Source organism: Dama dama, chromosome 16 (assembly GCF_033118175.1).
Source record: "Dama dama isolate Ldn47 chromosome 16, ASM3311817v1, whole genome shotgun sequence".
Lineage (NCBI taxonomy): Eukaryota > Metazoa > Chordata > Mammalia > Artiodactyla > Cervidae > Dama > Dama dama.
In genome coordinates, this window is record NC_083696.1 from 10,987,814 (window position 1) to 11,013,835 (window position 26,022).

General features: G+C 43.0%; 1 protein-coding gene and 1 non-coding gene across 3 annotated transcripts in view; both read left to right on the forward strand.

Annotated features, from left to right (window-relative positions):
* SUSD1 (sushi domain containing 1) overlaps positions 1 to 9,536 on the forward strand; it is a 183,681-nt gene extending 174,145 nt beyond the window's left edge. Inside the window, exon 16 of one of the 2 annotated variants that reach the window (XM_061163419.1) lies at positions 9,267 to 9,536. In XM_061163419.1, coding sequence (XP_061019402.1) covers positions 9,267 to 9,310 — 44 coding nt within the window. In that variant the 3' untranslated portion in view covers positions 9,311 to 9,536. The remainder of the gene's footprint in view (positions 1 to 9,266) is intronic. The other variant, XM_061163424.1, reaches the window with a different exon arrangement.
* Positions 9,537 to 16,170: 6,634 nt separating this feature from the next.
* Positions 16,171 to 16,277, forward strand: LOC133071513 (U6 spliceosomal RNA). Its single transcript, XR_009696456.1, has one exon. It is a non-coding gene; the product is annotated as a U6 spliceosomal RNA (small nuclear RNA).
* Positions 16,278 to 26,022: the final 9,745 nt, after the last annotated feature.

Here is a 26,022-nt window from a genome sequence, read left to right on the forward strand (position 1 = left end):
GATATTGGGGAGTGCAGAAGTCTTTTCCAGTTTCTAAATGGTGGATGTTAAAAATCAAGATGGAATGTTGATGACAATTGCCAATATGACCTACATCTGAAATTGCAGAAATGCATAAATCATCCTCACCAGCCACTCAATGCTTCCCTAGAGGTTTGTTCAGTGCTGTATATAAGAAACACTAGGGAATTCCTGGTGGTCCAGTGGTTAGGACTCCAGGCTTCACTCTCCACCCCAGGTTCAATCCCTGGTGGGGGAATTAAGATCCTACAAGCCATGAGGTATGACACCCCCAAGACTAACCCAATGGGAATCAAAGCACCACTTTATTAACAGCTGAGCCAGTTCATATAATGTTCAGAGAGAAGCTCTGGAGAGGCTATAGTGGTGTCAAGCCTAACATAGGTTCAGCTCTGAATCTTGGGATCAAACATTCGGGTCTCCTGCTGCATGAGCTGGCTGGGCTCTGAGAGGTGCCCTGACTATTGCCACCTAGGCGTCAGGAGTCCCTAGGCATACAGAACTGGAAGAGGATGGGGAAGTGGGCAGAGATTCTGTAAAGCCACCTGGCTTGGGGGAAAGTGTGAGGCAGGAAGTGAGTGGGCAGAGAGCTTGTGGCATGGGGAGAAGCAGCTAAAAGTTCCCTTCCTGTATATAGTAGAGAGCTTGTCTTTGTATCATTGTTTTGTTTTTCATGTCTACTTGTGATCAGAGGATATAGTCCAAAAGCTGCTGGTTTCAGAAATTAATGAGCTTTCCTTATGGGACTCTTTCTCTGTGCAACTGTTTCTTTGACATTTAAAAGAAACAATTTTATATGTAACTATTATGTCTACTAATTCAAACTTACTGTATGTATTAGTCAACATTTAATAACTTTATTTATTGTTCATTTGGTGATAGAACAATAGGAAGTCACAAACATATTGCTACAATGGCATATTTAGAAAATTACATGACAAGCTTTAATATTTCTTCATTCATCTTTTAACCTCTTACTCATATAAAATGATTCTTTGCCTTGTTGAAGACTTAAGCCTTTTTCAAACTTAATTCCACTTTTCTGCTATGAGTATTGCCAGGATTTTCTTTTGAATTGAAGTAAAATTGGCTTGCAATATTAGTTTTAGGTGCACAACATAATTCAGTATTTTTATACATTACAAAATGATCATCACAATAAGTCTTGTTATCATCTGTCACCATACAAAGATATGACAATATTATTGACTGTTTTCTCCATGGTGCATGTTACTTGCCAGACCTTTTTGTGTTTGTTTGATGTATCTTTGCCCACATTTTACACTTTTCTAAGTATTTTGCATTCAGTCAATTCAGTTCAGTTCAGTCGCTCAGTCGTGTCCAACTCTTTGCAACCCCATGAATTGCAGCATGCCAGGCCTCCCTGTCCATCACCAGCTCCTGGAGTTTACTCAAAAACATGTTCATCGAGTTGGTATAGCTGTGTTTTAATCTGAAACTTATTAAAAGTCTGTCACATTGTTTTATATTTTTTGGTTTAAAAAAATTGTGTTTTCATTCTTTTCTGCCTCCTTCCCTCTCCCTTCCTTTCTTCCCACCTCCTCTTCCATTCCTCCTTCCTTTCTTCTTTTCTGCCTTCCTCCTTCCCTCCCTTCTTCCCACTCCACCCACCTTTCACTAATTATAAATATACTCTTCAACAGTTTTTAGCAAATTTGTAGAGCTGCGCAGTCATGACCACAATCCAGTTTTAGAACTTTCTCATCATGCAACCAGCAATGTTTTCTGTCGATAAGTTTCCCTTTCCCATGAAATTAGCTCAAACGAAATCGTACACTAGGCAGTCTTTTAGGTCTGGTTCTTTTTCACTTAGCATAATGCTTTTGAAGTATTTTGTATATCATCACTTCATTCCTTTGTCGCTGACTAGTATTCAATGATGTGGATATACCACATTTTGTCTTCCACTCACCAGTTGGTGGACTACTTTTTGGCTATTATGAATAATGCTGCTATGAGTGTGATTTCTGTGTGGACATGTTCTCATTTTCCTTGGGTAGGTTCTCAGGAGTGAAATCCATGATAAGATTTGCGGTAAGTTTCTGTTTAACTTTATTTATTGTTTGTAACAACACAAGTAGAATAGATCATTTCCCCCAGATATGATTGGCCTTTCTCTTTCCCTCCATGCCCCCATGTCAAGAAAAGTATCCTTTCTGTCATTGAACATATCTGTACAGAGTTGTTGCTTTAATTTAGACTCTTTGGAATGTGTGACTCAGTGCTTTTAGTTTTAATTTGTTTTGAGATAATTCCTATAACACAAAATTCACCACTTTAAAGTGTACAGTTCCATGGTTTTTAAATATTCACTATGTTGTTCGACCATCACACTATCTAATCCCAGAATATTTCTATCGCTGCCTCCCATAGAGACCCCCTACCTATTGGCCATCAGTCCCAATTCTTCTCTCACCCCAGACCCTGAGAAATCCTAATCTAGCTTCTTTATACATGGCTTTGTTTATTTCAGAAAGTTTTAAAAATTTATTTATTGTTTAATTGAAGGATAATTGGTGTACAGAATTTTCTTGTTTCTGTCAAACCTCAACTTGAATCAGCCATAGGCATCAGAAATTTCATAAATATGTAATCATACAATATGTGGCTTTACATGTCTGTCTTCTTTCACTTAGCCTAATAGGTCTGGCTTTTTAAAAAAAAACATCCTGTATCACTTCACATTTCCATCAGCGGATTATGAGGGCCCCAGTTCCTTTGGATTGTGTTTTAACGATTACCATTCCGTCCATGGGGTCGCAAGAGTCTAACATGATCTAATAACTAAACAACAATTCTTGTTATTCTTATGAAATTGAAACAGAAGCGGTGTGCCCGACTCAGCAGTAAACATGTCCCTCTGAGTCGTGTCCACATGGCGGGGAGCGTGAACAATGAGCTGGGGGAAGGGGACTTATCCTAAGTCGATGGCAACTTTGTTCTGGGCTTTCTGGACACTCGGGAGCACTGCAATCTCATTTCTTCAGGAAAAGAGCTTCTCCAGTCCTTCCCACATTCTGGACTAAAGAGGGGAAACAAATGGGACCCTGGCTAATTTGGGACATTTAAAAACACAATGTGAAATAATATCAAACACGGTCCAAAGTGCCTCTTCTCCTCCTTCCTTCCTTCTTCCTTCCTCGCCCTCTCCCTCCCTCCTTCTCTCCCTTTCCTTCTTCCTTTCTTTCTTCTTCTTCTTTTTTAAAAAAAATCCCGGAAAGAATGAATTGTGCTTTCCAACGAAGTCTGTAAAAGTGAGTTTTGTGATTGACTTGATTGTAGGAGCTAGTCGACAGAAAGTTTGCAGTTCTGAGAACCACACAGCTCAACCCTATAACCAGGGCTGTCAATGGAACCAGCCCTGCCATGCATATCCTAGGAAAACTGAGGCAGGCAGCACAGAGCTGTAGGAAAGAAGAATTCTGGGTTAGCAGCCAGAATCTGTTTGGGGGCTGGTTTCCTCAGGCGCATTGGGAAGTTCCTTCACTCAACGTCATTGCTGCTGAAGTAAGTTCTGATCAAAGTTGGAAAAACAAATACAACACAGCAGAGGGAGGAAGAATGTTAAAACTGTGGTTTTTTACACGAAAATAGAAAAATGGACAAACAAAAGTGTCAGGCCAAAATTTATTTCTTAAGTCTTCTGTTTGGAGCCCTACACAGACAAGTTGGATGGATTTCCTTACAAGTTGAAAGAACAAATATCTCTGATGCAAAAACACAATGTCAGTGTCCCTTCTCCCAGGGACAAACACACATCCCTTTCTCAGTGCTTGGCTATTGCCTATCAGCTACTGAGGGTTTGTTTCTGGGGGACAGTCCAGGGCTGGCCCTCCTTCAATCACCGTTTCCCTTTTTTATATATTCTGTAGGCTTGGGCAGATAAAGAAGTTTGAGGGACTTCCCTGGTGATCCAGTGGTAAGACTCCAAGTTCCCAGTGCAGGGGCCCTGGGTTCGATCCCTGGTCAGGGAAGTAGATCCCATGTGCCACAATCAGGAGTTCACATGGCACAACGCAAGAGCGAAGATCCTACTTGCCACAACTGACCAAATAAATAAGTAAATAAATCTATATTAAAAGAAAAAAAAACCTTTTGAGAATATGCTCAATAACTCAGCATAACAACAGATGGATTAAACATCTGTTACACAACCGATAACAACAGATGGATTAAAATAACTATAATTATTCAGAAGGCTACTTTCTCTGGGAAAGGGAGCTTGCCCTTCTCAAATAATTATGTTTTATACATGCAGTTTGAAAGTTTGTACCTCTCCAGGAATTTTATGGGCACCTACCCCCTAATGATAACACATAATGATTTGCAGAAACATTTCCATGTGTGTGAGGGGAAAAAAAGATGAGTTTTAAGGTTCCAAGTCTGGCAATTTTTAATTGTGTTCTGATGGCTTGCTGTCTTGAACATCAATACTTCAGCATCTCCAAAGTCCTGTATTTCAGGGATTCATATCATGAAAGGTGGCTAATGGCATCTGGTTCAGTTTCTATTTCTTTAATCAATATTCTTCCCCGTGGCTAATGGTATCTGGTTCGATTTTTATTTTTTTAAATCAGTACTCTTTCCTGAGATATGGAACATTTGAGAGCTTTTAGGAGCACATGGAGTGATCATGCACAATATTTAGTGGAAATCAGATGAATGCTCTGTTGAGTGAATTGTCTACAGGATTTACTATTTGGTTAAATAGCTTTTTTTTTTCTTATTTATCACCTGTATTGTTTCATTTATCCTCACAGTTGATTGCTGATTAAAGGCCAAGCATAAGAAACTCTGACATTGAAACATATGCCACAAACTAATAAAGGATATAAAATAACAATTCTGCAAATTTGCCTCAGACTGATCTTCATTCTACCCCTGGTATTCATTCTATCTTGTTGCATTTACCCAATCCAAATTCTCATACAGCATAACGGAGTTCCTAGTACTTGAAAAATTAATATGCAAAAAAAAATAGTGACATTCATAGCTTACCTTTTCTATTTATTGGGAAGAAAGAGTATCTACACTTAGATGGTTTTATATTCAGAGAAAGTCTCCTGTTAGCTGCTTGGAACTTTCTAATTTTGTCATCCAGATATAAAACACAAAATTAAAACAGTAAACCAATAGATTCTTTAAAATTTTTTGATTGCCCTGGGTCTTTATCACGGCACTCTGGCTTTCACTAGTTGCCCCACTGGTATGTGGGATCTTAGTTACCTAACCAGGGATGGAACCTGTTCCCAACACTGGACCACCAAGGGAGCTCCCCTGCCCCCGCCAATAGATTTTTAATGTTCAAAAATTTAAAACCTTCAAACAATTTTGAGAATGGTTTTGTCCATTTTTGATGGCATACACACTCTTGCTTTAGTACTTCATTGTAGAACATGCTTGATCCCCAAACCAGACTCAACATAACATGTCATTTAATTTATTTGTTTAAAATTAAGATTTTTTTCCACACAGTTAAGAAAATTAGATTCTGCCATTTGTTAGATTTTTAAAAGTAGAGTTTTGCCTTTATGTAATATGAAAATTTTCTCAGTACCTTAAAGTGAAATGACAGTATATCAATGAGATGTTGATCTAAAATAAAGTATTTTAAAATTAAAATTACTTCTCTAATATATATGGTGCAAAAATGATGAATTCTTTAATTACTAAGAAATGGGACAAATATATGAATAATAGAATGCTTTAAATGAAAAATTTAACTTTATAACCTATAACCTATAATTATATTTTTAACAAGCTATAAATATATTGCTGTTTTTTGTTGTTCAGTCACTAAGTTGTGTCCAACTCTTTGCAATCCCATGAACTGCAGCACGCCAGTCTTCCCTGTCCTTCACTATCTCCCAAAGTTTGCTCAAATCACATCCATTGAGTGGTGATGCCATCCAATCATCTCATCTTCTGCTGCCTTCTTCTCTTCCCCTCAGTCTTTCCCAGAATCGGGATATTTTCCAATGAGTCAGCTCTTCACATCAGGTGGCTGAGGTATTGGAGCTTCAGCTTCAGCATCAGTCCTTCCAATGAATATTCAGGGTTGATTTCCTTTAGGATGGACTGGTTTGATCTGCTCTCAGTCCAAGGGACTCTCAAAAGTCTTCTCCAGCATCACAATTCAAAAGCATCAATCCTTCAGTGCTCAGTCTTCTTAATGGTCCAGCTCTCACATCATATAAATATATATGAGACTAGACATAGATGTAGATAGAAAGGTATAGATCTAAAGGAGGTACTTTTGAATGAAAATCCCTTGTGAATACATAGTTTATGTTTGATGGGGAAAAATGAAAGAGAAGGAGAGAAGCATGAAATACTGGCAGGAAAAATCCTTTGTTATAACATAAAACCATTAGTTCACATGTCTCCTTTCAGAAAATTTACCTCTTTTCTGGGCAGTTCCACCCACTTCCCCAAGAGTATGGGGTATAAGCCTCTGTTCCAAATACCTTGCTCTTTTTTTTCCAGGACAAATTCCTATTTGAGAATTTAAGAGTTTGGTGGTAATTGATAACTTCTCCAGACCTTTCAAGAGTCAAGAGAAGAGGCCTGAATATTGGTTGGTTTTCCCTGTCTCAAACTAGCTTTTTCTTTCTTCCATCACTTTCCAGAGTCTGAGTCACATGGGCAAGCAAGCCAAATATTTCCGGAGTCAGACAAGCCACCGATATGCATGCATCACCAGAAAGCTAACAGCTGTCTTTGACATACAGGCAAAGGTGTCCAGCGCTGGCATGGAACTTGGGCTGGTTTCCTGACATGAATCTCTTGACACACTTCTTGACTCTCAGATCGATTTTTCTTTTCCCTAGTCTCTGGGTTCCACAGTTTGGGAGTTAGCTTCCTGCTTACATTTGCCCAGAATAAATAGCTGTTCGCTAGGCAGTCATTATGCAAGTATCAAGTTCATTCCCTAATCCACAGTCCTGCGTCAGTCCCCAGACGTCTGGTCCACAAGAGGAAACAGATGCTATCTCAATCTAGTTTCTGTGAGATCAGAAGCAATCATTTCAGTTCCTCTCTGGTTTCCTGAGACAACCTTCTCCATGCTTCTATTACAAAGCCTGCCTCAACTTTTGCATGGCTAGCTCTAAGATCTCTTTATGGGTGCAGTGAACCCTGAATTGTTGTTCCTATAAGCAATGGAAAAAGAAGAATTGTTCCTAAAAGCAATTCAAGCTCCTAAGGTCTTAGAAACATGCCTCTTTGGAAACTGAGCAGTGCTTTCTAGAACTTTGCAAGGAAGTTTCATCTTTTTAAATCCACAGGCTTGCTGCGTGTGTCATGGTGCCCTACTGCTGAAAAATCATGACTGAATCAATTTTATATGGTTCTGGGGTCCCTTTGCTTTGCTAGCTGGCTCTTGGAGAATTTCCCTAGCTTTTGAAAGATGTATTATAGCCAAGGAGAGAAATAAAGAAGGACTCAAGAGTGGGAACATCATAGGAGCACTGAAAATCACTTATATATAAAAAAGGATACATGTAGTTCCAAAGTGACTGCAAAAGCCAGATATTACTCTTGAAATTGATTATATGGTTAAACATGTATGACAATAACCTGAGTGTAGAACATGTACTTGCCTATTTTATTTTTTTATATTATAATCTTCTTTGCAAAACTGTAGGGTCTGTGAGAGATTTTTATTTCTTTACTATGTATTATTGTGTCCTATATGTGATAGATTCTCAGTAAGCAAAACTGGACAGTGAGGCAAAAAATTGTGGCCTAGTCAAAATTAAAAATTTTTTTTGATCATGCAAAGAAATAAATAAAAATACTAGTATAATTAGAAACATTGATTTATTTTCCAGGGCACTATCAAAGGTATATCATAAAACTTTAAGCTAAATGCCCAAAGACAATTAATAGAAAACAAAGGAGCACAAATGCAAAACATAAAATTCGTGATGAGAAACCAAGTTTTTCAACCAAGAAAATAAATGTAAATGAGTAAAGTTGTCCTATGAAAAGATAAAGACTTTCATATTAATTTTAAAGTCTGTTATTTATTTCTGTTTAATGTTTGACAAATAAATTTTCTTTGTATAAAAGAAGTCATTCAAAAATAGCTACCATTATAACATCAGAAGCCATGAACGTAGTGAAAGAGTGTTGGGAGTGGTGAAATTTAAAAATGTCTATGAAAACTTCCCCAGTGGTCCAGTGGTTAAGAATCTGCCTGCCAGGGGACACAGGTTCCATCCCTTGTTCTGGAAGGGCCCACATGCTATGGAGCAACTAAGCCCATGAGGCCACCACAATGAGAAGCCCATGTACTAAAACAAAGAGTAGCTCCCACTTTCCACAACTAGAGAGAAGCCCATGCACAGCAACAAAGACCCAGTACAACCATAAGTTAATTAATTAACTTTGAAAAATCTCTATGAATAACACAATCATTCATTACATCCAAAAAAGATTAAAAGCTTGAGGATAGAAAGGTATCACAGTCATATACTTTTGGAAATACTACCTTCACCTGTAAGTATCTTTGGAGTAATAGCTATTTTATATGCACCAGAGATTCATAATAAATATTAAATTACCCCAAAGGCACAAATGAAACATTAACATAAGTATGAAAGTAATTTTATGTAAGGTTAAAAATCTAGTTTAAGATGTTTCAAATATATAGAGCCGTAGACTAATGCATTATATCCTCTGAGTTGAGGTGGAAATATAATTAGGGTTAGAGGCATGAAAGAACGTATGACCTATGTTAGATTTTTCTTAAATGCAGTGGGAATTTTGTGAAGTTTTAAGTATAGGGAGACGTGTAATTAAGTTTGCCATATAAAAGGATCACTCTAATAGTCACACCAAGAATGAAGGCACTCTACAAGTATCATAGAAGCCAGTTAAGAAGCTAAGACAAGCTTTCAGGAGAGAAAAAATGGTGGCCTGCAGAAGGTGATGCAATGGAGAAAGAGAGAGGAAAATACATTTGAGAAGTATTTAGAAGGTAGAATGGATAAGACTTGGGGATTGATTGTGTGGGTGAACATGGCAGGGTGTATTTCCAAAGATGGATGCAATAATGTTTCCCATCCAGATCAAGAGATGGAGCCTGTCTCCACGTTCTTAACTCTGGGTGAGTCCTGAGACTACTCTCTCTAACCAATAGAACATGGAAGAATTAACACTGTGCCATTTCCCAGTGTAGCGTTCAACCAGCCTGATATCTTCCACTTCCTGTCTCTTAGAACCCCCAGGTAAGAAGTGTGACTACCCAAAGAACAAGCCGTGAGAAGCCCAAGGCCGTGGAGAGGTCCTGGAAGATGAGATGGCATGTGAAGAGAAAGAGACGGAGGAGTACTGAGGTGTCCCACACTGTGAGGGACGAAGACATCTTCAAAGTTGGTCCCCCACCCCAGATGTCCCAGCTGAAGCACTTAGCTCACAGATGAGCCAGCTAGCCAAGCCCTTCATGCATTCTGGATCCCCAAAATCATGAGTCAAATAAATTGCTGTTTTTAGCCCCTATATATTGAGAGTCATTTGTTATGCACCAACGGAAAACCAGAACAGTGAATGAGAGGGAAAAGAATAATAGGAATGCCAGGTTTGTAGGATTTGTGGTGATGCCTTTCTTGGAGATGGAAGATGGTCGGAAAGATGATGAAATCAGCTGAGTTCAATTCATCAGTGAGAAACCCTTGTAGAGTTCTCATGGGTGAATATATTGTTGGTACAGTGAGCGGAGTGAGACTGGAACAACACAGAATCTCTAAGAAATCAACACTTCAGAGAGGGGAAAATGAAAAACCTTGTTAAAAAGGTCGTGAAGTAGAAGCCATTTGAGGGGAGATTCAGAAATCAAGGGCAGGAAAGGGTCTCAAGAAAGAAGGAAAGGTGAATAATGCCATAGGCTGAAGAGAGCATGTCTTACATGAACCCAAATTGCTCAATGGATCAGCAAGAGGAGCTTAGGGAAGTGATGGGAGAGAAGAGTAGACGGCAGTTTCTTCGGGAGTGGGAGAGAGGTGAGGATACGAACACAGGGAATACAAATGCTATTTAAGACCAATTTGACTATACAAGAGAAGAAAAACGGGGCTCCATCTCTGTCAATGACAGAGGCTGATTTAACAATGCTTTTTTTTTTTCTCTTAAGTTGAGGGAGACAAACTTTTTTCCTTTAAAAATGTGATACTTGGGACAGTTGTGTCTGCTATTGTTCAACTGTCCTCTGGCTTCTTGCATTGCTGTGAGAGGTCCTAGTGTCTCCGGCCCTAAGCCTTCCTTGGGTGGGAATCGTTTTGCTTCTTCCTGGCTTCCCCCTGCAGCCTCCTCATCTTTCTCCTATCTCCTTTCTTTTCTATCTGTTTTCCATTAAAAAAAAAATGCAGTACTGTATAGCACAGGGAACTATACTCAATATTTTATAACCTATAAGGGAGAAGAATCTGGAAAAAAAAGATATATATGTATGCTGAAATTAACACAACACTGTACATGAACTATACAACTTTTTAAAAAATTGAAAAAAAAAAAACCAGCTGCCAAAGTGTGAAGTGTAATTTGAAAAAGACTGTAAACTGAATCATTGTGCTGTACATCTGAAACTAACACAACATTGTAAATCAAGCATTCTTCAAAAAAAATTTTAATAGATTGATGAATTCATTACTTTAAAAAAATTATAAAATTTTAAAAAACAACATTAATTCCTGAGTCTGCTGTTATTTCTTCTACAATTCTCTTTGTTGGTTTACGCCTTTTGAAGAACATTCTTTTTACTGTGGATTTTTAATGAAGAGAGAAAAAAATATGTTCCATTTGTCCTGTCTCTTTGGATTTCCTTGCCTGTGGAATATTAGTAACATTAATAACACCTCTTCTTTGGCCAGATGGCCTTCACTAGTGGTTCAGATGATAAAGAATCCATCTGCAATGTGGGAGAGCCGAGTTTGATCTCTGGGTTGGGAAGATCCTCTGGAGAAGGGAACAGCTACCCACTCCAGTATTTTGGCTTGGAGAATTCCATGGACAGAGGAGTCTGACAGGCTATCGTCCATGGGGTTGCAAAGAGTTGGACACAACTGAGCGACTTTCACTTTTGGCCAGAAAGGAAATAATCATACATTCCCCAAAGCTTAAAGGTCAGATTATAAAAGCTTATAGGTCTTATAGCTTTTGTCCCTTGCCCCAAAAGCAATGGACAAGGAGAGATGAAAACAGAGATAAGAGATATGGTGGGTTTTGTCCTCAGGCTCAGTGGGACTCGGCTCTGACCTGGAAATGAGGCGCAGTGGTGAGCCAGGGGCTTCTTTTCCTCATGGTCCCTTGGTACTGGCAGCTGCCCAGTGGCAACCGTCAACGTGGGGACAGTTGGTGGCAACGAGGAAGAGGGCTTGAGCCAGATGTCCTTCCTTCCTGATCTTGTGTCATCCCCTCCCTGAACTAGGGAGCCTAGCAAACTCAGGCTGAGACAGCATCATTCTTGTTGAGTGTGAGGTCCTCCAGGCTTCCTAAAAAGCCTCGGGAAGACTGAGGGCCAACCTGGAAGGAGGTGGGGACTAGGGGCCCAGAGTAGGAAGGAGACAGAGATGAGAAGAGGGTAGGAGATGGGTGATGGTGGCTGGAGTTTGCCTCTCTTGTGCTTGAAGCCTGAGAGGCCTGATTAGAAATGACATCTCTGAGGGCTTCCCAGGTCCCAGGTGGCTCAGTGGTAAAGAATCCGCCTGCCAATGCAGGTGACGTGGGTTTGATCCCTGATCCAGGAAGATCCCACAAAAAACAAGCAAAAAAGAAAGAAAGAAATAACATCTTTCAAGTATCCTAAAAGTTGGCAGAAATCATTTTGGGGTTAGAATGGCCTGATTGTTCTGAAGGCTCCTGGCCTCCACTCCAGAAGGTGGAAAGGCTGCAATAAAGTTTTCAAAGGAACAGGGAGCAGTTATTCTGAGCAGGGCCTTTCTCAGATGCTGTGTGGGTAAGTGCTTCTGCCATGCCTTCCACTGAGGCACACAGATGTAGAGAAGGAATTTGTCACTGCTGGATATATATATATACTCTCTCTCTCTTTCTATATATATATATATATATATATATATATATATATATATATATATATATATATATATATATCTTTCTATATACATAATGGAAAAATCAGATTCTTTTCCATTATAGGTTATTAGAAGATAATCAAAGGAATCAATCCTGAATATCCTTTGGAAGAACTGGTGCTGAAGCTGAAGCTTCAATACTTTGGCCACCTGATGCGAAGAGCCAGCTCAATGGAAAAGACCCTGATACTGGGAAAGATTGAAAGCAGGAGGAAGAGGGGGCAACAGAGAAAGAGATGGTTAGATGGCATCATTGACTCAAGGGACATGAGTTTGAGCACGCTCCGGGAGATGATGAAGGACAGGGGAGCCTGGCATGTTCCAGTCCATGGGATCACAAAGTGCTAGACATGACTAAGCAGCTGAACAACAACAGAAGATATTGAATATAGTTCCCTATGTTAGACAGTAGGTCTCTGTTGTTTAGATAGTTTTATATAGTAGTATGTATGTTAATCCCAAACTCCTAATTTATCTCACCCCCTACTCCACTATCTGTTTTGGTAACCATGAGTTTGTTTTCCATGTCTTGGCAGTCTTAAAGACTCAGTCCCACATAATCTTGATGGGAATTATAAATTAAATCCCTCGTAATACAACAGAGATACAAGTTAAAGATTGGGTTTCCTTTAAATAATTCGTTTAGTTTGTGGATTCTGCTTCTTTGAACATGACTTCTTATCTTCTTGGGTTTGAGATTCATCAATGTTGGCTGAGTTCTCCCAGAACTCCTGTCATGGGGATATTAGGCAGAATGAAACTTTGCAGTGTTCCAGGCAACACAGGCAGAAAAAGTGAAAAAAAATGAGGACAATGCCCACGAGGTGGTCATGGGCTCCATCCTCAAATGACAGGGATCATGTGCTTCCTCACATGTGTGGGTCAGCGGAAACAACTCATAAGACCCTTCATGTTCATCCTGCTTAGGGCTGAGCCTGCGGGACAGGTCTTGGAAGAGGAACACGCAGAACCTAAAACTACCCCCCCCCCCTGTAAATACAGGGAACCTTGGCTGGAAGTTGGACAGCTCTTCAGACTTCGGAGCTCTGTGGTGGTCCCTTGGTGTTTCTGGGTGCTAGCCTATATCTGGGCTGCAGCTGAACTATTATTCTTGCTTCTCTCTTCAGAGGGAGCCTAAAAAAGGAATTTCTGCGGAGGGGGAAGGAAATGTCTGTGTTTGAGGGGTTTAGTGGAATGGGTACGTGCTGTCTTTTATTATAGGAGGCTATATGGTACAGAGGTTTTTTGTTTGGTTTTTGGACTCGTGGCATGTGGGATCTTAGTTCGAGACCAGGGATGAAACCTGTGCTCCTGCATTGAAATAGAAGTGTTAACCACTGGACCGCCAGGGAATTCCAGGCATAGAGGTTAAATCACCAACCTTGAAACCAGACTTCCTGGACTCGGATCCTGGCTCTGTTCCTAGCTAGCTTTGTAACCTTGGGCAACTTACTTAATCTCTCTGTGTACCTATTTCCTTATCTATAAAATAGTGATAATAATCATGTTACTCTCAATGGATTGATGTAAATATTAAATGACTAGCATATGTAAAATATATAAAATACAAGCACAAAAAAAAAAGTTTGCTATTAATGTTGTTATTACTATCCGTGCCCTCAGCTGCAGTTGCATCACTACCACTAGAGGGCGCTGTTAGCCTTAGGGGGCCTGACTGCTGCTGCTGCTAGGTCACTTCAGTCGTGTCCGACCCTGTGCGACCCCGTCCCTGGGATTCTCCAGGCAAGGACACTGGAGTGGGTTGCCATTTCCTTCTCCAGTGCATAAAAGTGAAAAGTGAAAGTGAAGTCGCTCAGTCATGTCTGACTCTTCGCGACCCCATGGACTGCAGCCCACCAGGCTCCTCCGTCCATGGGATTTTCCAGGCAAGAGGACTGGAGTGGGGTGCCATTGTCTTCTCCATCACCCCTTAATCGTGGGCACAGGATCCCTGGACTCGGGGGAGCCCAGCACTGATGCAGCCCCTGCTCCACTCCTCATCTGAATAAGAAGAATTTGTTGTTGTTGGAAAAGCAACCAGCCAAAGTCTAGAAAAAGGGCAGGCCACAGAACGAACCGGAAATTCAGAGTTGTCATGGCAAGCATGAGCTGGAGTCTAGGGAAAATAGGAAGATGCCAACAAGGGTAACTGTTAAACCCTGGCTTTAGAGAGAGTAGTTTGCCTTTATCTCAGGCCGATATCTGGAGCCAGGAGAGAAGGGGAGTCAGTAGGAAGGCCCTGTGGGTTCAGTGTGAGGAACGAGAACTAAGGCTTTAAGCCTGCATGAGGGCAGGTGGAGACCAAAGAAGGGCCTTAACATCTAAAGGGTCAGGGTGGAGTACTGAAATGAGATACGAAGCTGGGGCCTGAAGGTAGGAAGAGAGCAATCAGGTTCAGGGGGAATGTTCTGGAAGGAGCAACTATAAGAGGCCTGCAGCCAGAGCCCTGAGTAGGTGGCGAGTTCCTAGGGCTCCTGGGGCTCCTTCCTCGGCTTCCTCCTCCTCCCCATGTATGTGACCCATGCTGAGTACCTGTTGCTTAGGGGGCTTTGCCTCAGCTGTCTCTCTCTAGGGAAAAGCCATTCTGCATCTTGAAGAGGCCGTGGACCACTGTTACTTCTCTTCTTATCACTTCATTCGCTTCACCCTTTGCAGAAATCTATCTGGTTCACACCCACTAGCTCTAGATGCTTAGCGGTTTCCACAGCCCATGGCTCCCATCCCAGTGAGATTTCATTAACGTCTGTTTCCTGGACTGCCTTGTCCTTGCCCTGGTGTTCTTGCACCCTGCAATGCCCGGGTATCTGCAGCCTCTTCCATGGGTATGTGTGAGTGTGACGTAGGGAGTTGCTGAGATGGAAGACAGCACTCCAAGTGGGACTGAGATGGAACACTTCGCTCACCAAGCAGTGGGTCCCTGAGCACACTGATCTTATTTATAGAAACAAAGAAAAGTGACATTTCTCACATCTGAGTGTCAAGCGCTGCCATTGGCTACACTGATTTCCAAAAACTGCCGTGATCAGAGGGGAGCACTTTGTGGTCTGATTTGCAAGGCCCTTCTAGAAGGTTCCCACTGCCCTCCCGAATAGCTGCCCCACCACCTCATCTGTCTGGCATTTTTGTCATTAACATTATTCCTATTTGGGGGCGATTTCCTTAGTGTGTGGAAACCTTCACCACCTCTTACTTGACGTGCAAAGAGCTGGACCGAGAGCAGTGCTCACTGGGGAACTCTGCTGTTTGTGGTTTCGTCTCTGTTTGGTGAAACAGCCACACCAGGGGCCAGTTTTCCCCTGTATTTTCTCAATTGTTGCTCAAGGCACATGGTGCCGGGGTGTGCAGCTCCCTCCTGGGCCCCTGCCTCCCCTGGGGCCCCAGAGTCTCCTGACCACTGATGATCTGCAGCAGCAGAGATGATGCAGGCCTGGAGGGTCCAGAGTCCCCCCCCAGACCGCCTGGGCCTCCTGACCTCTCTCTTCCATCTAAGAGTTTCCTCTTTGTTTTTTCTTGGATAGTCTATCCCCTTTTTCAGGCAGTGGAATCATGAGCTGCCTGTTGGAAACTTCCTTCCAACAGTTTGCTCTCTGTCTACATGCTCAGGTCAGAAGTCTCAGCATCATTTCTGATTCTGCCATTCTCCTTATCCTCCACCTCCAGTCCATCAGCTAGGCCTGTCAGTTCTGTCTTCATAAGGCATCCCAATGCACAATGAGCATACCTTATTTTATACCCAGAAAAATACAAAAATATAAACGTGCTTTTGTGTGTGCTGATGCATATGTACACCTGTAGGCATGCACACCTGTAGGCATGCACACCTGTAGGCATGCACACAAAGGGTAGTTTGTATGTTGGCAGCTTTTCTTTTTTTCTTTTGACTGTACCAAGTGCCATGACCAAGTGGCATGCAGGCTCTTAGCTCCCTGACCAAGGATCAAACTCATGCCCCCTGTAGTGGAAGCACAGAGCCCTAACCACTGGATGGCCAAGGAAGTCCCAGCAGGTTTTCTCTTTAAAAAAAAGCTAGAGAATGGTGCTCGCTTCGGCAGCACATATACTAAAATTGGAATGATACAGAGAAGATTAGCATGGCCCCTGTGCAAGGATGACATGCAAATTTGTGAAGCGGTCCATATTTTTTTGGACTCTGTGGGAGAAGGCGAGGGTGGGATGTTTCGAGAGAACAGCATCGAAACATGTATATTATCAAGGGTGAAACAGATCACCAGCCCAGGTTGGATGCATGAGACAAATGCTCGGGCCTGGTGCACTGGGAAGACCCAGAGGGATCGGGTGGAGAGGGAGGTGGGAGGGGGGACTGGGATGGCGAATACATGTAAATCCATGGCTGATTCATGTCAGTGTATGACAAAAACCACTACAATATTGCAAAGTAATTAGCCTCCAACTGATAAAAATAAATGAAAAAAATAAAAAATAAATAAAAATAATAAAAATAATAAAAATAATTTAAAAAGCTAGAGAATGTAAAAAGTGGAGGGTAAGGGTTTGATGGGATGAGAACAAGAGTTTAGGCCTCAGAGTATGAACAGAAGATGAAAAATAACTTGAGTTTTAAAATACACTGTATTTTATAACACAAGTAAACTTATATACAAAACAGAAACAGACTCACAGATGTAGAGAACAAACTTACGGTTACCGAAAGTGAAAAGTGAAGGAGGGGAGGGATAAATTAGGAGTATGGAATTAACAGATACATACTACTATATATAAAATAACAGCGGTTTACTGTATAGCACAGGGAACTATACTCAACATTTTGAGGGAAAAGAATCTTTATATATATATATATATATATATATATATATATATGTATGTATGTATAACTGAATCACTTTGTTGTACACCTGAAACTAACACAACTTTGCAAATCAACTATACTTCAATAACAAAAATTGAAATAAAAAAACACTGTGTTTTCCACTCCTACTCTGCCACATGAAAAAGGCTTTTGCAAATTGATATGTGTAGTCTGAGTGTATGCATACATCCCAGTTTGTTTGTTTTATTTTTTGTTCGCCACACAATGAAGCTTGTGGGAATCTTAGTTCCCCAACCAAGAAATGAACCCAGGTCTCCTGCAGTGGCAGCTCAGAGTCCTAACCCCTGGACTGCCAGGGAATTCCCCATCCCAGTATTACATGAAATGATTTGGCACAGTTATAGCAGTCTTCCTACAGGCCCATAAGTGGCAGGGCAGAGCTCTGCCAGATGCCGTTCATCTCAGGTAAACTGGTGGCTCAGATAGTGATAAACAGGCCAACCAGGAGGCAGGAGACTGACGGATAATGAGGGCTTGTTCTTGAGTCTGTAACTCAGCGGTTTTTCTCCAAAGGCTGGGGTAACTCTGAGTGCACAAGCAAATGCCCTGATATTGTAAGTGTCAGATGCCAGATTCTGGTTGGCATGAACACATTTCCCACCCGCTGGGAACTGGGGAGACCAGATGGCTGCCTCAGCTTCCACACAGATGTTGGTTTCCCATCCCTGGAAAGAACTCAGTGAGATCTCCCCTCCCTCTTCAACCCCCTCAGTGTTCTGAAGGGACACAGAAATGGTAATAAGAAAATAGGGCTTTGGAGTCTCATTTCCTGGTTGAAATTTCCAGCTCTGCCATGTACTGACTGGTGACTTTGGGCCAATTACCCAACTTTTCCAAGCCTGTTGGGACTTCTCTTGCGGTCCCATGGTTAAGACTGCTTGCTGCCAATGCAGGGGGTACAGGTTCCGTCCCTGGTAAGGGAGCTGAGATCCCATATGCAGTGTGGCATGGCCAAAAGATAAAAAATTAAAATTGAGCCTGCTTTTTCTCTTGAAAGATAAAGAAATAATATTATGTACATTGTGAAACTGTTACAAGCATCAAATGAGATAATGAAGATAACACATTTGATCGAATGCCTGGTCAAACAAAATGATGCTCAATACCTTGAAGCTGTGATGATCACCTTGGCAAGGATGTGGGTATGGCAAAACACTGGTTGCTCCAGATCCTGAGTAACAAAGGGGAGGAAAGAGTTCTGGGGTGGTGCAATTGTACCTGGGACAAGGACCTCAATTATGGTGTCACCATGGTGCTGGGGAATTGTGTCCCACGGTGAGGTGGGGATACAGAAGGAGCGGCATCCCTGAGGCTTCAAGCTGCTCAGACTCCACCTCCATCCCAGATTTCAGGGCACTCCAGGTTTACTGGCTTCCCTGGTGGCCCAGGCAGTTAAGAATCTGTCTGCAATGCAGAAGACCTGGGTTCAGTCCCTGGGCTAGGAAGATCCCCTGGAAAAGGGAATGGCTACCCACTCCAGTATTCTGGCCTGGAGAATCCCATAGACAGAGGAGCCTGATGGGCTGCAGCCCATGGTCACAGAGTCTGACATGAGTGAGTGACTAATACCAATACTAGCAATGAGGAAGTATACATTTCCAGAAAAGTCATAGTGAAAAATCAGCCTCAAGAAGTTGACCCTGGTGGTCTAAAATTAACTTTTTCCCCCAAAGAGAGCCCCAGGGCCAGAAGAAAGAGGAGAAGTAAGAGTCTGGGGCCCAGTGCTCGGGGCCTGGTTCTTTCATCTCGGCTCCCACTGCCCAAAGGGGTTCATGGCTCATCTTCATGGGACAAATGGGCTGGAGAGGAAAAAATGAAGGGCTCTTCAGGCTAGGACTACTCAGAGGACAGGGAAGCGACTTCGTCAGTCTGGGACTTTGTCAACCTGAGTCACTTTAGCTGCCCACCTGGCAGAGAAAACAGGCAGGAAGAGAAACCAAACAGGGTGCCAGGGAGGAAGTTCAGGGACTATGGTTGGTGACGCTGCTGGTTTTACACCATCAGGGCTAATAAGCAGCTGCGTTTATGAGGCTTCCACCCTTTGATAGCCTTGGCACAAGCCACATCTCCCACAGACGGGGAGAGGGCCTTGCCTAAGGTCAGTTCAGAGTCAGGGTTAGCATCTGTGGAGCTGCTCCTTCACCAGTAGGGCCCACAAGAGGAAACCCCAACAGTACCCGCTCCTGCTGGATCCTTGGTGGGCTCTCAATAGCTAGCTGGTCCCCAAGCTCCCTGTCCCTCTTATCTTATGGGCCCTCCCTTCCCGACTCCTGGCTCCATCAGACATCACCATCACTCATTCCATGCCCTGCTCAGAGCTTGACTTCAGGGGGAGGTCTTCCCTGCTTCCTCCCCAGAAGGCCAGCACACAGACCCTCTTCTCTTTGATGATTGTATTGTTCCACGTGAAAGGGAAATAGGATCACAAAACCAACACTTCTAAGAGAGTTACCAAACTGAGAGCTTTTCTTTAATTAAAAAAGATACATGCACCCCTATGTTTATGGCAGCACTATTTACAACAGCCAAGACATGGAAATAACCTAAGTGTCCCTTGATAGATGAGTGGATAAAGAAGATACGGTATGTGTACATGTGTGTGTGTGTGTGTGTGTGTGTGTGTACACAATGGAATACTCCTCAGGCTTCCTTGGTGGCTCAGTGGTAAAGGATCCACCTGCCAATGCAGAAGACATGGGTTCGATGCCTGGGTCAGGAAGATCCCCTGGAGAAGGAAATAGCAACCCACTCCAGTATTCTTGCCTGGGAAATCCCAGGGACATAAGAGTCTGGCAGGCTACGGTCCAGGGGGTCGCAAAAGAGTTGGGCTCAACTTCACAACTAAACACCAACAAAAACACTACTTAGCCATAAAAAAAGAAGGAAATAATGCCTTTTGCAGCAACTTGGATGGGCCTAGAGTTGAGTCAGAAAGAGAAAGATGAATATCATATGATACCACTTAATTGTGGAATCTATAATATGACACAAATGAACTTACAGAACAGACACAGACTCACAGAGGTCAGATTTGTGGTTGCCAAGGCGGAGGGATGAGGGGCGGGATGAACTGGGAGCTCGGGATTAGTAGATGCAAACTGCCCTGTACAGAATGGATAAACAAGGTCCTACTGTTTTCAATAATCCTGTGATAAGTCGTAATGGAAAAGAATATGAAGGAGAAGGTCCATATGTATAACTGAGTCGCTGTGCTATACACCAGAAATTAACACAACATTGTAAGTCAACTATACTTCAATACAATGAATTTAAAATGAAAATGAAAGTTTGGTGTACGGAGCCGAAACCAAAAACTGCTCATTTTTACCATAAATGTGGTCCCTGATCGGAATTCGTTGATTCCGTCACCCATTCATTGAGTATTTACTGAGCACCCATTGTGTACCAGGGAGTGGCCGAGGCACTGTGGATTCAGCAGCAAACAAGTCAGACACACATTGGCCTCTGCTCTCCTGGAGTTCCTGCCTCCTCTGAGTCAATCACACGATGGGGGTGAGGGTGAGGGGGTGGGGTATATGAGATGAGCGGATGCGAGGGGACAGGGTAGTGCCTCTGATGTCCAGATGCCATGAGCAAACTCACTAAGGGTAAGCTCTCAAGCCTACGTTTAGGCCAGAAGCAGGATTAGAGTCTGAACTGTTGACCTGGAGCAGCTGGAAGCCCTGAGGCCTTGGATGTCTAGTTGGTCCCAGTGGCTGAGGGAAGCCACAAGTCTGACCCAAAGGGGTGGTGACCTGGGTCAGGTCTCCGGGCTGCAAAGTGAGTCTGGGAATTAGGGAGAGGTCGGGCAGCAGGGGGAAAGTGCAGAGGAGGTGGCTATTAGTGGGTCAGGACTAGAGGAAGGCAAGGGTGCTGGGAGTTGTCAGAGTGGCAGGATATAGGGCGTTTAATGCTGGTCATGACAACAAAAACAGCATTTACCATCAAGCGTGTGAAGGGCTTCCTGTGTCTGTGCCAGGCAGCAAGCTAAACCCTTGACATCCGCAGTCCCACATTAAGTCGGGCTGGTCAGGGCAACAGCTCTGAAATATAGAAAGGAACTCACCAAACCTCACTTTCCTAGATCCCAGCCAAAAGTTAAGACCAAATGAGCCCACTTCTCCACCCTTTCCCCTTCAAGTTCTTCCTAAGGAAAATGACACTTCATCAGAAGTAAAGATGAAATGAAGGCAGATGAACAGTCTCCTCACCCCAGGTGGACAACTAGCTTCACTGAGCACTCACCTCTAAGCCTCACTCACTAACTGAGCCTCACTCACTCACTAAGTCTTTGTACATTCTAGGAACGGCCCGCTTTGGGCATCACCCTGCCAAAGGACACAGATTCAAGTGCCTCGGGCCAGATGGGTAATGTAAATGACTTTTTGTGAAGAAAAGCTGACCCCAGTCTTCAGAGCAAGAGAAAAATTCATGGGGACTGAGGCTATCTGGAGGGTGAAAGTGAAAATTACTCATGCTTGTCTGATTCTTTGCGAGCCCATGGGCTGTAGCTGCCAGGCTCCTCTGTCCACAGAATTCTCCAGGCAAGAATACTGGAGTGGGTAGTCATCCCCTTCTCCAGGGGATCTTCCCAACTCAGGGATCAAATTCAGGTCTCCTGCATTGCAGGTGGATTCTTAACCGGCTGAGCCACCAGGGAAGCCCAAGAATACTGGAGTGGATAGCCTATCCCTTCTCCAGGGTATCTTCGCGACCCAGGAATGGAACCGGGGTCTCCTGTATAGCAGGCCAATTGTATTGCAGGCCAATTCAACATGAAACCCAGTGGCCAGATGTTGTTTTTTTTTTGTCCAGCAGAAAATAGCAATCAGATTGTAATAAGAAATTTCTAAATTATTAAATGTTGACAATAAATACAAAAATCAACTCTATGGCTGATTCATATCAATGTATGACAAAACCCACTGAAATGTTGTGAAGTAATTAGCCTCCAACTAATAAAAAAAAAATAAATAAATACAAAAAATCAAAACAGACAAACAATACCTATCTGCGACTTGCATTGTTCAAAGCAAATCTTAGAGTTGGCCGCCCTGCCTTGCAACAATCGGAGATTTCAAAACTGAATTCGGAGTCCTTGGAACTGCTTCTCCAAACATGTTAAATCCTCTCACAGAGAGGGTAGTTCCTTTAGGCATTGTGTGAGCACCACTATTTCCAGAACTCTAAAGCAGCTTCACAATTGCTTTATCTGCTGACTCAGGGATGGGGAAGGAACACGAGGGGAGGGGAGAAGATGAGAGACTTGGGGGCAGGGGCGCTCTTGTGCTCTGGGCCTGCCTGCACCCTGGACACTTTATCTCATTTAATCCTCGCCGTTTGTGTGGTAGGTACTCTTCATACGTTCCAGAAGTGAAAACTTTCCTAAAGTCACTCAAGGCCAGAGCCTATGGGAAGGAATCCTTGTTCTTTCCAGTACATTCTGTGGAACGGACTGTTGGGCATCTGGGCCTGAGGCCTCAGGGGAGCTGACGGAGCCAGCCTCTTGCTCTGTATGTCCCCACTGGCCTTGCTCACTGCTGCGGGTGCGGAAGCAGGCTGAGAGCGCCAGGCAGTGGGGTAAAAGGGATGGAACGAGCAGTGGGGTCGTCCACCAGCCCCGCTGCATCCTTGCTCCATCCACAAGCTTCCCTCACACACATCCATCAAACACTCGCTTTCTGCTTCTCGCTGTTCTTGGAAGACTGAGACCACCCAGAAGCAACTGAGCCTTTGCTTTCTCCCTGCAGAGAACATTCAGTCTAATAAGGGAGACCTGCCAGAAAACACTGGGTTAAGGACATAGCTAAAGCAGCTTGTGGATTCCAAGTGCAAGGTGAGGTGACTTAGGTTTGCCCTTTCACAGAGACAGAATTGGAGGGAGCTGAATTGGAGAATTCTCCAGAAGTGAAGAAGCTCGGAGCCGGGGGAAACCCTGTGAGTAGACATGTTGGATTTCCTCCCCAGGAAAGAGACCTGGAGGAAGGATCAGTGGGCGAGAACTGCTCACTGAGTGCCATTCAGATCCACACCTCTGAAACACTTTTCAGTAATAGAAATAAAAGGACAAAATGTATACATGATACAACCTGCCTAAACCTAGAAGACATGTAAAGTGAAAGAAACCAGACACAAAAGATCACTTACTGAATAATTCTATCGATACAAAATGTCCAGAAAAGGCCAACCCATAGATTCAGAAAGTAGATTCGTGGTTTCCTGGGGATTAACTGTAAACGGGTATAAGAGATCTTTGGGGGGCTGAAGGAAATGTTTAAAACTGGATTCTGCTGCTGCTTACCCATCTGGATAAAATTGCTGGTGAATTTTACAGTATCTAAACTTGTTTACACTCTTTCATACACACACACACACACACACACACACACACACACACGCACGCACGCACACACACACACACACACTGTGGAGGAGTCGGAAACATTGTACCTTTGATACAAAGCCAAAGAGGAAATTAACTCAAAGAGATAGGATCTGTTTCCAGAGGTGCTACTTTCTCATCAAACCTGATTGGTCAGGATGACAACAGTTCATAACCTCAAATTCACAAAAGTGGTTTGGGGTAAAGATGTTGGAAGAAGGATGGTGAGTTTGGTTATAGCCTATGTGATTACCGGCAAGACTTGCAGGAAGGAAGCTGACCAAACCTCAGACTGAGGAAAATAGCCCCATCCATGAACACATCACACTAGAGCTCTCCCTGTGTTTGCAGTCCACGGTGGGTGGCTGACGGTGATTTCCATGGAGGAAAGGGTTGAGACTTTATCGTCATCACAGTGGTTCATTCCCAGACTCATCTGGGAATAAAAGAGTTAAATCTTTCTTTGGAAGAAAGAATAAATAAGGAAGCCAAAAGGAGTGAGGCAGGGGAGAAGTGGTGAAAAAAAAAGGATTCTGGATGATTTTAGTCTTCACTCATTTACTAGGTATGTGACTTGATGAAAATGTCTCTTAACCCTTCTAAGCCTCAATTTCCTCATCCATAATCAAATCCATCTCAGTGTATTACCTTGAGGCTTAAATGAGGTCATAAACGTCAAGCGCCTAGTGTGATATCTCATAGACAGTGCTTCGTTCATTTACTTCAACCAGCTAATATTTTTTGAGTATATACTGTGAGTTAGGCACTGAAGCAACACCAGCGGATACATAAACAATAACATAATTTCATAGGGGTAAGTGCTCTGAAAAAAGTACAGCGATAATGGAGTAGAGAGTAACTGAGTGGGGGTGGGCAGGGTGGGGCAAGGAGTACATGATTTTAAATAGTGACAGCAGAGAAGAGACATCAGAGCAGAAATCTAAAAATGAGGGACTTTCCTGGTGGTCCAGTGGTCAAGACTTCACTTTCTAATGCAGAGGATGAGGGTTTGATCTGTGGTCTGGGAACTAAGATTTCACATGCCTCATGGCCAAAACACCAAAATCATAAAACAGAAACAATATTGTAACAAATTCTACAAAGACTTTTACAATGGTCCACATCCAAAAAAAAAAAAATCTGAATAATGAGAAGGAGCCAACTATCCAAGGGTCTGAGAGGAATATTCCAGACCGAGAGAAAAGCAAGCAGAAAGACCCTGAAATGAGAACTGAGTTTGGTCAGAGTCGGGACTAGAGTGAGGCGAGTGAGTCGATCCCTCTCAGGGTCAAACAACTGCATGATTAGATCTTGTCTTTGTTTTACATGTTGATATTTTGTTCATTGTGAACTTTGGGGGCTTCGACTTTCATTTGTTTTTTTTTTAAGTTTTGCATTAATATAGATGCCATGCTTTAAATTTTGCCCCAAGGCAAGTGCCTCAACTCCCTTCAACCAGTCCTGACCCTAGGCGGAGCCTAGGAGGAGGAGGAAACGGAGCCAGTATTTGTGCTGATGTTACCACCGGTGTCCTTTTCTAAAATCAGCTTGAACATCTGGAAGTTTGGAAGGAAAGTTATGACCAGCCTAGACTGCATATTAAAAAGCAGAGACATTACTTTGCCAACAAAGGTCCATCTGGTCAAGGCTATGGTTTTTCCAATGGTCATGTATGGATGTGAGAGTTGGACTGTGAAGAAAGCTGAGCACCGAAAAATTGATGCTTTTGAACTGTGGTGTTGGAGAAGACTCTTGAGAGTCCCTTGGACTGCAAGGAGATCCAACCAGTCCATCCTGAAGGAGATAAGTCCTGGGTATTCATTGGAAAGACTGATGCTGAAGCTGAAACTCCAATACTTTGGCCACCTCTTGTGAAGAGTTGACTCATTGGAAAAGACCCTGTTGCTGGGAGGGATTGGGGCAGGAGGAGAAGGGGACAACAGAGGATGAGATGGCTGGATGGCATCACCGACTCGATGGACATGAGTTTGAGTAAACTCCGGGAGTTTGTGATGGGCAGGGAGGCCTGGCATGCTGCGATTCATGGGGTCGCAAAGAGTCGGACATGACTGAGCGACTGAACTGAACTGAACTAAACTACCACTGGTTGGGATACTTTCCGAACAGTTGGGATGGGCCGGTGGGCAAGGCTATTATGATTCTGTGATCATATGATTTAAGCACGAGGTTAGAGTTACGGTGAAACAATCTAATGATAAATAGCTCTGTTTTGCCGTGTTTGGAAAACTCAAAGCCCAGATTATACAGAGATGCAGCTGCCAGATTTTGCTCAGATCCCCCCAATTCCAAGTCTACCAGCTTCTCCTCTCCTGACTCCTCTGAGACCACATGTGTTAATGGCACCGTCTCCCCCAGATGGCTCTAGTAGGGAGACAATTCTGTGGCCCCTCCAGCCAGTCCCTCCCGGGGTCCAACACTATGCTTCTGTCACCACTCTTCTCCAGCCTCAGGTGACCTCCCTATTCTAGAGTTCTCTTGAGACTAAGCAGCTTTCTTCACTCTTAGTTTGCATTTCAGGGCTCCTAGAAGCCTTTATGCAAATAAGCCGCCAGTGGCCTGCCAGGTACGTTGCTCTCTTTCCCTCCCCCGCTTGCCTCCCTTGCTTCCCCTCTCTCTCCTTTATCAGACATATTCTG